At 48.3% G+C, this 17,472-nt stretch overlaps 1 protein-coding gene across 2 annotated transcripts in view; it reads right to left on the minus strand.

Annotated features, from left to right (window-relative positions):
* The window catches only part of IGF2BP3 (insulin like growth factor 2 mRNA binding protein 3), a 1,445,925-nt gene that overhangs the window by 99,065 nt on the left and 1,329,388 nt on the right, over nt 1-17,472 (minus strand). For both annotated transcript variants that reach the window (XM_069648320.1, XM_069648321.1), the window contains one exon: nt 12,096-12,209. In XM_069648320.1, coding sequence (XP_069504421.1) covers nt 12,096-12,209 — 114 coding nt within the window. The remainder of the gene's footprint in view (nt 1-12,095; nt 12,210-17,472) is intronic.

The raw sequence follows: 17,472 nt of genomic DNA on the forward strand, positions 1-17,472 counted from the left end.
TAAAGTGGCAGTATGACCAAGTGAAGAGCCGCAGAGGGGAAGGAGGGAGGGTTCGCATGTGAATCCATGCCAGACCCATGCTGGAGAACAACAGTTACAGGTAAGTAACTTGTTCCTTCTCCAGCATGGGGTCTGGCATGGATTCACATGCTCATGAATATAAGAATACATAGCAGTATACACATGCACAACCACGGGAGGTGGCAACAGGCTCAACATTAAGCAATACAACAACTCAACATTAAGCATCTCTTACCTCCTCACCAGGCTCACCTTAAGCGAACAGGTTGCGCAGCACTGCTTGGCCGACCCTGGACTCCTCCCTGGAGTCCCGATCGACGCAGTAGAATCTCGTGAAGGTGTGCGTCGACCTCCACGTAGCAGTCCTGCAGATGTCGAGCAGGGGCACACCAGACAGGAACGCTGTGGTAGTAGCGAACGCTCTGGTCGAATGGGCTCTCGGACGGCTGAGCAACGGTTGGTTTGCCAACCGGTGACAGTGCATGATGCAGCCGGAGAGCCATCTGGAAATGGAAGCCTTCGAGAGAGCCTTCCCTTGATTCACAGGTCCAAAGTTAACTAACAGCTGTGACGTCTTCCGAAAACTCTTCGTGCGGTCCATGTAGAACATCAGCGCTCTAGCCACATCCAGCGAGTGCAAAGTCCTCTCGGCCGGAGACGAAGAGAAGAAAACTGGCTGAGGTGGAAGTCTGACGGCACCTTGGGCACTCGTGTCGTGAAAAGTCAAGTATGGAGGCTTGCAAGATAGGGCCTGGATCTCTCCCACTTGTCGTGCGGAGGTGATGGCCACAAGAAATGCTGTCTTCCACGACAGGAACTTCAACGGCGCCGAGTGCATAGGTTCGAATGGGGCCCCCATGAGCCTGCTCAGCACCACGTTGAGCTCCCACGCCGGGGCATGCAGGGGCCTTCACCAGAGGGGGAACGATCGAAATAGTTACTTCATAAATTCCTTCACCAGGCGATGAGACCACAAGGACGCCCATCCTGTAGTTCTGCTGTATTGGAAATGGCAGCCAGATGGATTTTGATGGAGGCGTGAGCCACTCCAGCTTTGGCCAGCGACAGTAGGTACGGCAATACTTGAGGGGCCGTAATCCGCAGAGGGTTAATCTTCTGTGCACAGCACCAGACAGAGAACCTCTTCCACTGATGTCCATAACATTTGAGAGTTGAGGACGCCTTGGCTTTTGCAAGAATCTCTCTGCAGTCAGCCGGGATATCGTATCCTCCAAACTCGTGCTGCAGGAGCCAAGCCTGCAAGTTCAGCGACACCGGGTCGTGATGGAGAATGGTGCCTCCTTCTCTGGAGAGAAGATCCGCGTCTGTCGCCAGCTTGATAGGTGGGGACGTTGACAAGTCCAGAAGGTCCGGGAACCAGATCTGTCTCGGCCACGCCGGTGCGACGAGGAACATCCTGCACCTGGACCTCTTGAGCTGCTTGTGGAGACCGAGCAACAACGGCAACGGAGGGATCGCGTACAGGAACAGGCCGTCCCAAGGGAACGAGAAAGCATCGCCCAGGCTCCTCGGCTGGGTGAACCTGCTGGCGAAACTCTGGCACTTGGAGTTCGTCACCGTCGCAAACAGGTTGATCTGGGGTTTGCCCCATCGTTGAAAGCCAATCCACCTGGTCCTGGCATAGTTCCCACTCGTGGCACGAGCGCAGCTCCCTGCTGAGTGAGTCGGCAATGGTGTTTTTTATTCCTTCCGTGTGGAAGGGAACCAGAAACATCCCCTGGGCGACGGCCCAGTGCCACAGATCCTGGGCCTCCTTGGATAGGGCTGGGGATCTGGTGCCTCCCTGCTTCCAGATGTAGAACATCGTGGTGGTGTTGTCGGTGAAGATCCTCACCACTTTGTCCTTGAGGGACAGAAGGAACGATTTGAGCGCCCAGAACACGGCTCGTAACTCCAGGATGTTGATGTGAAGAGACCTCTCCTCCGGGAGCCAGAGGCCTCTTGCGTGGAGATCTCTGGTGTGGGCCCCCCATACCTCCAGGGAGGCGCCCATCTTTACTGTCTGATACGCTGGGGCCTGAAAGTCCATCCCTGCCGAGAGGTGCGCACGGGCACCCCACCATAGAATCGCCCGACGGAACTCCTCGTCGAGCGGGATCCTGTCTTTGAAGCAGCCCGCCGCTTGAATCCAGCAGGCGTCAAGGAACTCTTGTAGCGGACGCATCCGGAGTCTGCAAAGGGGCACAAGGTAGATGCACGAGGACATCACCCCGAGGAGGGACTTGATGGGCCTCACTCTGGCCACCTCCGTGGCTAACAGGCGCTGCACCTTGCCCAAAATGGCCTTCGTCCTTTCTTCCGACGGAGATGCCAATCGCTTCACTGTATCGCTCGCTCCCAGAAACAGTGCCACCTGCGACGGGACCAGATGGGATTTGGGGTAGATGGAGAATCCCAGCTCCGTGATCAGGCGGACGGTCCTCACTGTGTTCGACGGCGAGTTCTCTTGACCTTGCACGGATTAGCCAGTCGTCCAGGTAGGGGTAGACGTGGATTCGTTGCAGGCGCAGCCGCGCCGCCACCGGTGAGAGGGACTCGGGGAACACCCTGGTTGCCAACTTTAATCCGAGTGGCAGGGCTCTGAATTGGTAGTGACCCCCCTGGACTGCGAACCTGAGGAACTCTATGACCTTTTAGAATGGGGATGTGGAAGTGAGCATCCTCCAGTTCCAGTGACGATAGGAAATTGCCCTCCTCCAGCTGTCCCAGTACGTGCTGAGGGTGACCATCCTGAATTTGTGCCTTGATGTACTTTTTCAACCGACGCAAGTCCAGGATGGGGCGCCAACCGCCTGTCTTCTTTCGGACGAGAAGTATCTTGAGTATACTCCGAAGCCCCCTAGCCTCTTGGGGACGAGCTCGATGGCCCCCTTCCTAAGCATCGCCCTTACCTCCAACAGCAGTTGAGGGACGTGATTCTCCTTCCTGGCCACGGGAGGAAATCGAGGACAATTCTTTTGAAATTCCAGCGAGTGTCCGCGGGCCAGGGTGTCCAGCACCCAACAGTTGGTGGAGATGGACTCCCACATGCCGACGAACTTCGTCAGCCGGCCTCCCACCGGGGTGCTTCGGTGGGGGCCAGACGCAACGGCCGGTTCAGTCCTGCTTGGAAGAGGCCTTGCTGCCTTGGCCTCCTTGCCGACGGCGGCGAGACCCTCCTTGCTTTCTGCGGCCTCTGTAGGCCTCCTGGGACGAAGAGCGGGCCGGCTGGCGGCAAGTAGAAGAGCTGCCGCTGGATCCCTTGGAGGCTGCCTGTCTGCCTCCAGAGCTACGAAAGGGCCGCCGTTGCTGAAGGACTCCTAGGGCTCGGGCTGTTTCAGTGTCTGTCTTGATGGCCTGGAGGGACTCATCCACCGTCTTTCCAAACAGGTTGTTGCCGTCAAACGGCATGTCCAAAACTCTGGTCTGGACGTCCTGGCTAAAGTCTGTTGCCTTGAGCCATCCTCGTCGTCTGAGGCAAACCCTGTTGCCCAGTTGGCAAAATCCAGTATTGGCAATGTCTGTTGCCACTGTTATGGCGTGATCCGACGCCACCTCTCCTTCCTGCAGAATCTGTAGGGCCTCTGCCCGCTTGTCGTTCGGTAGGAAGTCTAGCAGAGGAGCTATCTTGAACCAAAGCTCCCTGTCGTAACGGGCCACAATAGAGGCATTGGCCGCCTTAATTGCCATCGCCGCCGACGAGATGACTCGTCCCATGGAGTCCAACTTCTTGCCCTCGCTGTCCGGCGGGGAAGTGGAAGTTGAAGCCGCCGCCCCTGCTGCTTTCTTCTTGGCCGCTGCCGAGACGACAGAGTCCGGCGTGGGCTGAGCCTTGAGGCACAAGGAGGTGGCATCGGGGACCCGGTACTTCTTCTCGTACCTGTTAGGCAGAAACCTGTGCAGTTCCCTTTGGGAAAACTGCAAAAGATTTAGGACTACAGGTGTTAGCAGTAAACCCACTTGGTAGCAGTCTGTAGCACCCAGATTTACCTGGTAGCTGTGGCTGAGCAGACTTCCCTCAAGAAGAGTTAGGCAGTATGCAAAGTATACACAATAGGCACTCAGTCACAATAGTACAAGCAAACACTGACCAGAGCTTGGTATCAAGGTATATAATTATTTATTTAAAAACACACTGATTGAAACACTCCAGCACTATTATTGTAAATCACTCTCACAGTTATTATATATACATCCCTTATTACTTATCAGACAAGTCTTAGTTAACACCACTTATTTCCAGAGAGAGGTGAGCGCTTAACTATAGATGGCACTCCAATAAGTTAACGAAAAAGGGAGGGGAAAAAATCAGAATGTAGGAAAATACACCACACTAATACTTAGGAACTCTTAAGCAAGGCAGGAAAGTCAAAAGTTACTTGTGAGCCAGAGTCCATAGGCCGGGCCCACTCTTTGAGAGAGCAGAGCACAAATGCACCCAAGATCACACAATGACAACAAGCTTAAAAAGTCTTGCAGGGAGTTCAAAAAGGTTTTAGTTAGGCTCGGAAAAGTTTAGCCAGGGTGTCCCAGGCTAACCCAGGTTCGAAAGCCGGGGGCTAAATCTACCCCGTACAGTCGGTTGCAAGCGAAGCCAGGCGGAACACGGTACCTTATGTGGAAAGGATCCTCCAGCGGGGGCAGTTGTTCCTGGCAGTGGATGCAAGTTGCAGCGTCGTCCAGAAGAAAAGAAGATCTCGACGTGGAGGAAAGTTGAGGGTCGTTGCACTGCCAGGGAAGAAACCAGCCGCAGAGCTTTCCGGTTAAAGGTACTACCCTTTGATTCGCGGTAGTGGTAAAACGTGGTATCCCGGTTGCCGGGGTGCTTGGCACAGGCAAGGCGGCCACAAGATGCTCCAAGAAGCAAAAAAGGAAGCAGACTGGTTATCCCCACCAGTCGAAGGAAGAAGACTCCCCGGGTTAGAGATCTCCTCTGTCGTTTGGAAAAGTGGTTAGACTGTTCAGCAGGGCTCCACCGGTGGTGTAGTCGTATCAGGTTGGCTCAGCTTCTCCCTCGTCAGATACTTAGGTCCTGTGGCGACTTCTAAAGTTCCAGTCCCCAAAGCCCTGCTTTTATGCAGCATACCCCCATTCACTCAGCCTAGCTGTCAATCAAACATGGTAAGTGGTGAGCCGGCCGGCTCACCACTTGGGCCAATCACACAAGAGTGCGACTTGAGGTACACCTAGGTAACTCAGTCCAGGGTGCCTAAACCCCCCTCCCGCACCCCCTGTGGTACCCAGACAGAGTGGCACCACTTTTGGAGGCTTCTGTGGAGACGCCTGTCAAAAAGTGGAACAAAGGGCTCGACTTGGGTTGGAGTCACAGAAGCGAACAGAAATGCCATTTTAGAACAGAGTTCTGGCAAAAAATACCAACCGGAGAATTAATATTAAATAAATAAACCAGCGGTATGTTCGAGGCTATAGGAATTAAATAATCAAAGTTGGTAGCCTCGAACAATGGGAAATCCTATAGAGATATATTCGCGGTCGAATATAAAAAGTAGTATCCACTGCCACCAGCTAAAACTCGATCAGGGGGGACGGAGACGTGCCCCCTCGAATAACAGACCCCAGGGCAATCGAATTGCCCCAGTCAGTACGTCCACAATATGATGGTTTGTACTGGTTCTGTTCAGAATTTAAGACTAGTAAAGTCAATGGTGACTTTACATGCCCTGGGAGACAGTAGTCAGTCCCAGGGTATGTAAAGTCAATGGTGACTTTACATGCCCTGGGAGACAGTCAGTCCCAGGGTATGGAGTCTATATTGGGGGGTCGCTATGACACCCCTGTGTTACTGCACTGAGGGTGCTGTGTAACATCACAAAAACACATGAAGCCCTATGGAGTAAAAGACCCCATAGCCCATTAAACACATCTAGAGTCAAAGAAACACACTCAAATTATGCTCAAGAGTGAGGGTAAAAGAGTCTCACTCTTGGCAGGAGAAAAAAATAAACCCCAAAAATCCAGCAAAGCTGCTGGGGGACTCACTAGGTTAGGAAATTCAGCCTAAACAGAGAATTCTCCCTAACACCTGTCCCTCTTGGTGGGTGTCGTGGAAGGGTTCTTGAGGATAGCCAGCCCCTCGTCCCAGATGTCGTCGAGCAACGGCACTGCGAGGACCGTCTTTCTCTTGGCCTCTCGTCGTTGGTAAAGAAACCCTTCCTTTTTCTGTTCCTCAGGGCAGAGCTGGAAGAGCTCGGATGCCCTGGTTATCATGGCGTGAAAAGAGCCAATTTCGTCGGGCGGAGAAGCCTGAGGGGGGGGGATGTGGGGGGTGATGACGGGATGTCCGTTGTGTCATTGTCACTGTCGTCGCCCGTCGCCGTATCCTCTCTAGGGTCCGGCGAGGGGGATGAGGGGTCCAAAGGCCTCGCGGGCACAAAGGGCGGAGCGGGGTGGACTCTCCTCAGCTTGTTCGGAGGGCTTCCCGACGGGCCTGGTTCTGGATCCTCCGTCGGGGTCCATGGTAACCTCGTCCTTCTCAGTACATAAGGATTGTATCGCCAACAAAATGGACGCCAAGCTATCTTGGGGCTCGGGTAATGGCTGCGACGAAAGGGATGGCTGCTCCACTGGGCCCTCGTCGTCGCTATCTTCGATCACATCAGCGGGAAACGTTCCCTGGGATCGAACCCTCGAACCTCTCGTTGAGGCCTATGGACCTCTCGTTGAGGCCTTTCACGGTTTCCACCGGATCCTCCTCGGAGGCTGAATCCGAGTCCGTAATGGCCACCGCCCCTCCCCCCTCTTTTTCCGCCGGGGTCTTCACGGGGGTCTTAACGATGGTCTGGAAAGAGGATTCCCTCCGTGGTGGCAGGGAATCTCTGGGCCCTGAGGCCGCCTCCACTGGCGTAGCCTCTGCTGGCTTCGCCAGGGCCGCTACGACAACCTTGATAGAGGCCTGTGCCGGGTGGATCACGGCCATCACCACCTTCGGTGCGTCCTGGGCCTTCGCTTTGGGGGGAGGGTCATCGCCTCGCTCCCCCTCGGCTCCCTTCGAGATCGACCGGGGCCTCTCCAGAAGCTTACCCGGGGTCTCGGACTTCCTCTTCCCCGAACCAGAGCGCTGGCTCGTGGTTGATCGTGCCGGGGAAGTCGCGCCCTGCCTGGCAGCCGAGGAGCCCGACCTGTCGGCGCTCACGGACTCGCAGTGCTTGGCTTTCTGTTGGGCCCCCATCGCCACGGCGCCCTCACAGGACTTAGAAGACCGCTCAGACTTTTTCTTCACCTTCACACCTGCTGTGCCCTTCTCCAGCCATGCGACGAGGCGGGAACGACAATCTTGCTTGGTCCGTTCCGACAGGTTCTTGCAGAACGCACAGTCCTTCTCCACGTGCGTCTTGTCCTCATGAAGGCAGTAGACACATCTCGAATGCTCGTTCTCCTTGAAAACATTTTGCAATCCGCATCCTGGGCAGCTCCTGAACAGCTTGGATCCGGGCATCGAGCTTCCCTTGTCCTGGGCCATGTCCGTTGAGGTAGGCCACAGATCTTCTGGAATCCTCCAAGAAGCGTAACTCGACAAAAACTTCACCCTTGAGGGGCGTAAAAGAATTCCGATAACGGGGACCCGTTTCGGAAGTAGAAACAGTGGCGCTTGAGGCTCGATTAACAGAAAAAATTAGAAAAATCTCCTGAAAAAGCATGAAAACGCAGTAGAAGCTCGAGAGCTAAAACACGAGGACTCCCAACACTTGACCGTGCGGTAAAAATCTGAGGATGGCTGACAGGGGAGGGGCTTAGGTAGAGGGCAGTCATTTGCTGGGGGCAGTATGACCCAGAGATCAGGGATTGGTTACTACTAAGAAAGAGATCAGAAACGAAACTGATACTGATTTTTTTCTTTACCGAGGATTCCCGGCCTGAGAGGGAATAATCATGAGCATGTGAATCCATGCCAGACCCCATGCTGGAGAAGTATAGCAAGAGAGTGTGGCATATTAAAAACTATCGGAAATTAACTGGAAGAGTGCCAAGAGATGCTTAAAGGCCTTGTAGCCGTTAATGCTAGTATAAATGACCCTACTGCGCAGGCTAAAATACATGAACTGCAATGATGTACTCAAGCAGCACAGAGAAGTCAGGTTTTGGGGTAGGTAAGCAGCCGTTAAAGTATGGTGAGGGGTAAAGACTTGGGACATTATTGGCGTGGCTGGCCAAGGTTGAGAACTCAAACACAAAAATGCTCTAAAAGATGCTATCCGAGTGGTGAGATGCACAGATACTGGGATTCGCCAGGCAATGTTGAAATTTTACACTCGCTTATACACCTCAAGCCTGAAAGTCCTGGAGTCACACATAGGGATACTTGGATAAAACAGCGCAATACTGGTTTAGTCAAGTGGAGAGGGAATGGCTTTGCAGCCCTATTATGCTAAAAAGAAGTCCAACGGCCTATACAGGCACTTCCCTTGTGAAAAGCACCGGGCCAGATTGGCCGACGGCTGATTTTCATAAGGCATATTCAGCGTTACCATTAAGCCCTTGAGGAGGGGGGCGCTCCCAGTTTCGATGAGGGAAACAATAGTGACAGTACTGTCTGAACCTAGTAAGGATCCCATAGATTGTTCAGCAGATCACTTATTAATATAGACTAGACCCTGGCCAGAATTCTGGTCTCCCCAATAGCGCAGCAAATGCCAAAAATATGTAAAGGCCGGAAGCTCTACGTCTTATGGGCTCAGACATATTTGGTCTAATGTCGGCAGTAGACACAGATTATACTGGTAGTGGCTGCTCTACTAGATGAAGAAAAGGCCATTGATTCTGTGGAGTGGTCATTCCCTTTTGCAGTGTTGAGGAGTTTAATTTCAATGGTCTCGCTGTTATATACTGAGCTGCCGGCTCAACTTCCAGTAAATGGGCACTTGGACCAGATTCTAATGGGTAGAGGTACACAGCAGGGAGGTCCTCTCTCCCCTCTCCTTTTGCTTTCGCAATCGAACCGTTGGCTGAATTACTCCAGGAGCTGCATTTTCATAGGGGGTACAGCTTTATAAAAATAGGCTGGTTATTCCGTTGTATGCGGACAATGTGGTTTTGATTGTGAAGGACCCCATAGTTTAGCAGCATCTTCATCAGGGGGTGCAGCTTTATGCACATAGAATGGGTATTTTGTTGTATGCGGATGATATGGCTGTTTGTGAAAGACCATGTAGTTAATCTGGCACCTATCATGTCTAGAGTTCTGGAGTTTGGCCACTTTTCGAAACTGAAAAATAACCCCAAAAAGTCAGTCCTCTTTCCGCTTACAGAGTTGTAGGGCTATTCCTGGGCGGACTGGAATTTCAGTGGCACATGATGAATACACAATACCTTGGTGTGGAGTTGGCAAGAAGACTGGAAATTCATTGGAGAGAAAACTATAGCAAACCTTGGATCTTGAACTGGGTAGAGTAGGCAGATGGATGACACGTCCACTCTTGTTGCATGGTAGAATTTGCCTAGACAAGATGGTGTCATCCCCCCGGCTTGTTTATGTTTTTCTTAATGTTCCGCTGGTGGCCTAGAGGTCTTTCCTCAGAATTGAAATCTATAATTTTGTGATTTTCTATGGTCAAGCAAACAACCCCGGGTACAATGGGAGAAGTTAATATCCCTGTTAAAGAGGGGTTGGCACGAGCTGATTTTGAGCTGTACTATTAAGCGTCTCAAGCCCACTTTTTGTCCTATTGGTATGCTCCGAAACCAAGAAGTCTGCATGTCCAGTCGAGAGCGCCATGGCTGCCTCGTCTCTCTTAAGAATGGTGGTTCTCACAGCTCCGCCCCGCTCGGCTGGGATGAGGAATATAGTGGACTGCACATGCACAGCGTGAAGAAAAAACTGGATGTGGCACCTCTCTACTCCCCCCTTCTTCCCATCACGCATATACCCATGCTACCAATTACTAGCAAGAAGAGTTACAAAGTATGGGTAGATTAGGTCTCGTTAGATTCCAAGATTTGTTTCCACAAGATCAATTCACGACATTGGACACATTTATGGAACAGTGTGGTATCGCTGCACTCGACACATTTCTATAATAAAAAAGGAGGCTTGACTCCTTCCTTCCACAACCAGCTACCACGCAAATACTTCACTCTAATACAATGGCAAAAGGAGCTTGGAAATTGGTCTTGAGCTTGTATGCAAAGATAATAGAGCTCATGGTAGGGTGGTCAGAGGAGGCACATAAAAGTGGGAGGAACATTTGGGCCAAAAAATCTCAGATAAAGCATGGCAATAATTTTGCGAACAGACCAGAAGGACTGCCCGTAGCAGTCGGTTTAAACTCTTACACGTCAACAAACCTACTACACATCGAACAGCTCAGCCGAATGTGTGTGGTGCGCCCATGCACCAGCCACCTTTCTGCACTTGGCCTGGCAATGTCCGCCAGTCATGAACTTCTGTATTGAGGTATTTCATATGACATGTGAGATCGCTGGGTGGCAAGTGGAGATGTCACCATTGGTGGCTTTGTTGGGATATACGAAGGAGCTTTCCGGCCACATTAGAAGCTTGGTGGGATTATTGTTGGACCTGGCCAAACGATGGGTGGCAATGGCTTGGGGTAGCCCCCCCCTACTGTGATAGGAAGCTGGTTGAAAGACAATGTACTGCCAGGACATGGAATTAGATTGCAGGAACCTGGTACCTTGTCAATGCGAGATCCAGAGATGTTTGGGGCCCATATAAACACTATTTGCTATCAATATCACAGACCCCTTCTGCTCACTCAGATACTGAACTCGAAACTGCATAAGGTTACATGCAACTCATCTGTATATTGTACTAGTGTGACGTCACTGTCCAGAAGTGTTTGGGAGGGTTGTCTTTGTTGTTTATATGTTATCTCGTGGTTTTTCCGACAGTAATTACTTCAAAGTCATTTACTTCGAATTAATTACTTCTTAAACACTTTGAATTATATAGGGGTTGTGGGTTAGGGTTGTGGGTTAAGGGGTTAACATTGGGGGGTTTGGGGTAGGAGTAAAGGGGGTTTGGGAGTACCCCCCCAAAATAAAAAAAATATTCGAACTGATATTTTTGAAGTAATTACTTCAAAGTAATTAACGCCGGAAAACTTACATTAAACTGTTTATATAAAATATTTTTTTTTAAGGAGTGCTTCCGAGATGAGGCAATGTAGGAGGAATATAGCCATGCGACCTGCAGGAAGCAGCAGGTGCAATTGACAATAATGGCAGAGATGTTGGAATGCTTCCTGAAGCAAGCTTATGAATCTTCCCACGACTGCTGCAGCATTTTTAGGCCAAATGAGGTATTAGATAAACGGACCATAGTCAGACCCATGGACGGTTACAAAGAACACGGATAGGAACACCGGAAGCTTTTGGTAGATTTAGATGATGGCATGCTGAAGGTTATTGTATTTCATTACAGTGTAATAAACGGACTCAATGCACCCCTCACCCCCAAAAAACCAACCATTAAAAATTAAAAAAGACAGCAAGCAAAGTAGCATTCAGTTGAGATTGTGTATGAATACATGTTCCCCATATAAGAAATGGGTACACACATTTAAGTAGTGCATCGAAACTCTGGGATACCAGCAGAAGCAGAAAACGATAAGAAAACTAAGGTAACTGAAGTAAGGTAAAACCAGGCACCTGATGCAGTGAATTAGTTTACGGATATATTGACACCCGAACCAGTAAAATGCCTTAAAGTCATAATTGCCCAGTCAAGAGCACATCGTTAGCATGATTTAGAAATGCTAATGACTATGCTAAAATTCCCGGCAACCAATCCTACAGTGGATACAAAAAAGGTTCAAACATACAGGAAAAAGGAAAAATAAATAAATGTAAAGGAAATTGCAAGCAATAGTCCACAAAAACGTTGGTTTGAACTGGAAATATTTTGAGCGTAATTGCCTAAAAATAAAAAGCCAATAGCTTTACACAAAAATATTTTATAAACTGACATTTTCATGAGCATAGATTTCGTTTGCTGCTTCGAATACAGACACAGAAATTAAATCAGAAATACTGCCTATAATAAAGAATAATAGCCAAAGGATTCATTGTATGAATTGCACTCGCATGCGGACACGTACCTGGCTTGCATAGAAGTGGCCGGTTATTTTCACAACCACCTGATCATTTTCATCAGGTGTCTGATCCCGAGGGACCACAACCTCTGCACTGGTCAAATTCTGAAGCTCATTTACCTGGAAAAATAAACAGTCCTTTATTTTAAAGCAATAATCAATAGAAGTGTGATTTACCAAGACATTTTTAATATTTCATTCTAAACAGTAAAACGGCAGCGAGGGCTAGGACCATGAAGTAGCACAACAAAAAGAGAAGCCTCAGGCAATGCAACTTTAGTAACACGGTGGCAATTAAGTCAGGTAGGCGCATGTAATAAGAAACAAGCAGTGACAAAGCCAATGCTTTTGTACAGTGAACATCTTTATTGGAGACACGTGGTTAAACGGTGCAGAGGCATAGTTACATTAGAAAGAAGCAGCAAAACAGAATGAATGGCAAAGGGAGCAGTGCACAAGGAACGCCGTGGTACCCTTGATATGATCCTGGAAAAGTATGAAAACCAAATTCTCCTAAATTAAACTGTACATTCTGATGTGCTGAAACAATTACTACTCTGGGAATTACCTTATAAAAAGTCATAAACAATAAAAATGCAGACCACGAACAGAGCCAGAGTATGGCATTTTGAAGTGGGATAACGGGTGTAAGTATTGCCACCAAATTACACCCAAAACTTACTGGCACAATGGAAAGGATTATATAAAATCACAACTGTTTATTGACCAATATATAAACTGCAACAAATAGACCATCCTAAAATAGAACAGGTCTTACAGGTCAACCATATGAAGAAAATTATCAGCTGGAAGATTCCAACATGGGAACAGTTGTGGCAAAATTGGCGATGTACTGCCATTATAGAACCATATTACATATATATGCCTAAAATCTAACCCCACGTGGTTATTTAAAGCTAGCGTGGGGGTAAGCTTGTTTTAGGCTCCTGCTTTCTTAGGAGAAGTGGCTTTAGCAGACAGGTGTGGTCGTACTGGAAGTGTGCTCACCTGCCTAAGACCATGTGTGGAGTATATTCAGCTTCACTAAATGCATGATTTTATGTTGTCTTTCCTGATAACACCATCGTACATGTAAGAATGCAGCTGGTATCAAAGATTTGTATAGAGGGGCTGTGTTGCCCCTTTGTAACATTGTTTCAGTTTGATTGCTTGCCCTGTCTGGACCTTCACTTCCAAAGCAATACATCTGTTCCTTTGGATATAAGAGAAGAGTGCCTGAAGGGTGCGTTCTTAATTGCGTCCAAGTCTTGTACTGTCGTTTGTTTTCTGTACCGTTGCTTGCTTTTTCCTCAAACTGTTCATCGAATGGAGTGGTAATTTTTTCCCGCAAGAAGTATGGTGCCTGTGTCTCTCAGATTCCTGCTGCCAAACGGCCAAGTACAAGACGACCAGGTATACCTGCCCCCGGTGATGCCTGGTGCTTTGGAGAGACGATTTCATCAGAGGGGATAGCTGGCCGGTGCGCCGGGAGGCTCGGGGGAAGTGGACAGAGCAAACGTGGAAGAGGAGCCGGCTGAAAATCGTGGCTTGGTGAACACAGGTAATTGCATCAGTGTATTGTCATGTCTTTATTATTGTTTGAAACAGGTTGGAGTAAATGTTTCTCTGGTTAAAGAATTCCTAAATCTGAACATTTTTGTGCTCATCCAAGAATACAGGAGGGAAGGTACCCTGCCCAATGAACTGTTTATCTAAATAAGAAAAAGTAAAAGGGGTTTGCCACCGCAGATTAGAATAAAAAGTAGCGCATCCATCCTCCCCACTGACTAGAGAACATGAGGGTGCCAGTCAGCATAGTGCAGTGTAGTATGGATGTGGCACTAGGATGGATGTGTTCTGTGTAAGTGTGGAACATGTTTTGGATGAGCGCCCCACGACTGTCCTGCTAAACCCATACACTGACACTTAAAACCCTAAATGTTTAACTCAGTCGCTACCCCGCTTTATATTTCACACTCTCCTCTATCCTAGTACGGGAGCTGTAATAGGCTTTATTTCGATCGATTAAGTGCCTTGTCTTCAATTCTTACCTATCCAAGTCTCTGAGACAAGATGAAATGCTGCTCTGCATTGTGGGTAGCGTGACGGGGGATATAAGCTGTGAACCAGTCGTCATCTGTATCTGACCAACACCTGCAGGTGTCACTCACATTTCTGTACGAGGGCGGAACGGAGGTCAGTTGGTGATACCTCAGCCTCCGGATAAATGTGGCAGTGTGTCCTGAGGCAGACAGTTAGGAACGGACCTGGATCCGTATTAAGTTATACCTCGTTTTACCCTTGTGAGAATGGGTTCAGGTCAGTCTAGAGCAGTGTCACTTCCTCGTAAAGGAAGTCCAGTACACCATGTTTACCCACTGCTCGCCCAAATCATATAAGTACCGGGATCAGGCTTCCAGATAAGGTGCGTACAGGCCTTTTTACGCATGAAAATTTTGCAAATACGACAGCTTTATTATTTTACTGTGCACATTTACACACAGGTTTAGAGCAGAGGGCAATTCGAAGGTCAGGTTACTTGACAGAAACCAGAATGCTTCTTTTGATTTTTATCTACATGGATGGAATTGCAAGCCACCTCTGAAACAGAATCTATTTCTCTGAAGCCTTTAAAAATAAACTGCACACTGATAAAAGGAATGGTTTCTTTCCATTCAGCTTCTGCTATGTTGATGCTCATGGAGCAAAACAGAAGCAAGGTGCATATTTATTTTGCTAGAATTTTAGGATTGTATACTAAGATGGAAAACAAAGTTGCAATTGAGAATTAATATTTTGTAACAAATTATGCTTTTTCCCCAGCGAAAGCAAACTAGTATTGCACAATTGTATTTTTCATGCAGAGGCAACATCATTTTTACACTTCTAATTTACACTCCAATTATAAAAAGTGTGTAAAATGCTGACTATGCAGTCTAGTTTACATCCATTCAACCTTGCAGTCAATGGAGTACATTACTATAAATGGTCAGTGGCAGCAGAGTCTTTTCTCAAGGGTGAGTTATTGTCATTACACCAATCACAGGTGTTCTAGCCTCTGAAATCTTCAAGACTACAATTAAAACATCCAAACCCTGACTCTCCAGGAAGTGCAAGTGCTGTTCAAAAACAAACAAAAGAAAGTTACATTTGTATTTGAAATAGAAACTCAGCAAAACCTATCCCTGTGATAATCCAGATAGGTATACAACTTTATGTAGTGCTTCATAAATGGTTGGTCCAACATCTAGGTGCTATGATTATTATATGCCCGTCAATACTCAGTTAATCGACCCCTGAAGGATGTTAGCCAAAAAGATAGCTCAGCCGGTTGAGCACTAGTTGCTGCAATCTGTGCATGATATGTAGGTTGCAGGTTCGAATTCTGGCAAGGCCAACTCAGCCTTTCATCCTTTCAAGGTCGATAAAGGAGTACCGACTTTGGTTTGGTGATCATTGTGATAAATATGTTCTATGTACAGCGCTTTGCCAAAAGCGCTACATAAAAAAACATTTGACCATTAGATATAGAATTAAGCATGGAGTACTTGCCTCTCTGCACTGTTGTATCATAACATTGGCATACCATTAGGTAGTAATAGCTCCAGGAAAATGAGAACTTTCATTAAACATCAAGACAATTCTGATATCGAACCTCAAAACACACAATACAATGAATCTTTGCTTTACTATGTAATTGGCTATGTTTTTGAGATTTCAACATTTAAATATATACAGGAGAGACCAAATGCTCAGACCTTCGAGAAATGAAATAATGAAACATGTATTCTGTCACAACGCAGAAAGCTGCCTCATAGTTAAGGATTTCCATACAGATTTTGCACACGTCAGCTGGATGTCTCATACATTTAACTCTATTGCAAAGGAGAAATAATTTTCACTCTTAAAATCACATTTACTCTCAAAGTTTAAAAATAGGGAGCAAAATACTCCCACTTCAAAATCTTATCTGGAGCACTGACTGGGATAAATGGCACGAATATACACAGAGCTCACGACACTATCCACCTCCCCCACGCCCCTCCCACAGGAAGGCACATTTCACTTCGGTAAGGTAACAAACCTAGCTAAGGTGTTAGAAAAGAAAGGTGCATGCGTACACAAACGTTAATTGGAGAGCTATCTAGCTAAGTATTGTGCGAAAGCTGAGGGTTTACCCACCTCTACCGGGACCCTCTGTGCTGGTGGCCAGGGAAAGGCCATTGTTTTTGGATCCGGAATCCAACGGTGGACAAGCAAGGGAGGATCACCTGGACAGAGGGTCCTTGGGGATTGGCGATGGGATAACTTTAGGTAAGACAGTGTTCCACATCTTTGCCAAAGGAAACCTCTATCCAAGAAGTAGCTATGGGATTTTCTTCATCATTCCGTCATCCCCGAGGATGGCAGGGGGTATTCTTATCCCAGACAAGTTAAACAAAAAGGGGGAAGACTGTAGAGGAGATATCTTGTGGATAGCTTAGCTTTGATTTGCTGTGCCCTGTGGCTGTACTAGTTTGTTTTTTGCTGCGTCCAGTGACTGCATTGTGCTACTCTGTCCTGCTGTTCCTGTCTTGTTGCTCCCCTTCTGCCCCCCCCCCACACTTCAGTCCCTTCCCTCCTCTTCTCCCTCCTCCACATCACCTATGGCGCTCTGTTTCTTTTATCTTCTCTGTTTCTCCATTGACTATCCCACCCTTCTCACTTAGTCTGGTAGGAAGAAGTTCAAAAAGTAAATCTTGGTCTCCAACCCTGGTCTCCCCATCGCGGACACCTACACCAGCGCATCCTCTGTCGTTCCTTCGCCAGTCCTTTGGACTATCCACATAGTCTCTGTGTTCTCTCCTTTCTCTTCTTCACCCATTAATGGTGGCACCCAGTGGGAGGCCCTCTTGGACCCCTTCCACCCCTCTAAGTTAATCATGGTCTACCTGAATGGCACTGTCCTGGTTCAATGCCCTTAAGCCAATCATCTCCCCTTCGATAGACACTTCCTGTGCCTCATCAACTTCCTTCCTGCTCTTGCTGTGCCTTCTATCTCATTTCCGGCTTCCTTGCCTCCCACCTCTGCCTCCTCCCTGGCTACCTTGCCCTCTCCTCCTTCCTCTTAGGCTACTTCTACACCTGCGCTGGGCATACCCGATTTGTAACCCTCCCCGGAAGTCTTTCATAGTTGGAAATCTTCTCCATATTGCCACTCAACTCTCGCTGTCAAACACTCCTAACATTTGCCGCCTCCTGGAAGAACTTGACCTCAATGTCCTCGGTCTCACTGAGACATGGTTCACGGCCAGCTCTGTCACAAGCTTTGACACTCTCCTCCCTGATGGATTCCTGTGCAGTCCTACTCCTCATTCGAATGCCTTGTCTGTAGAGTGAGTGA

This window comes from Ambystoma mexicanum, chromosome 2q (assembly GCF_040938575.1).
Source record: "Ambystoma mexicanum isolate Mex_15411 chromosome 2q, UKY_AmexF1_1, whole genome shotgun sequence".
NCBI classification, from domain to species: Eukaryota; Metazoa; Chordata; class Amphibia; order Caudata; family Ambystomatidae; genus Ambystoma; species Ambystoma mexicanum.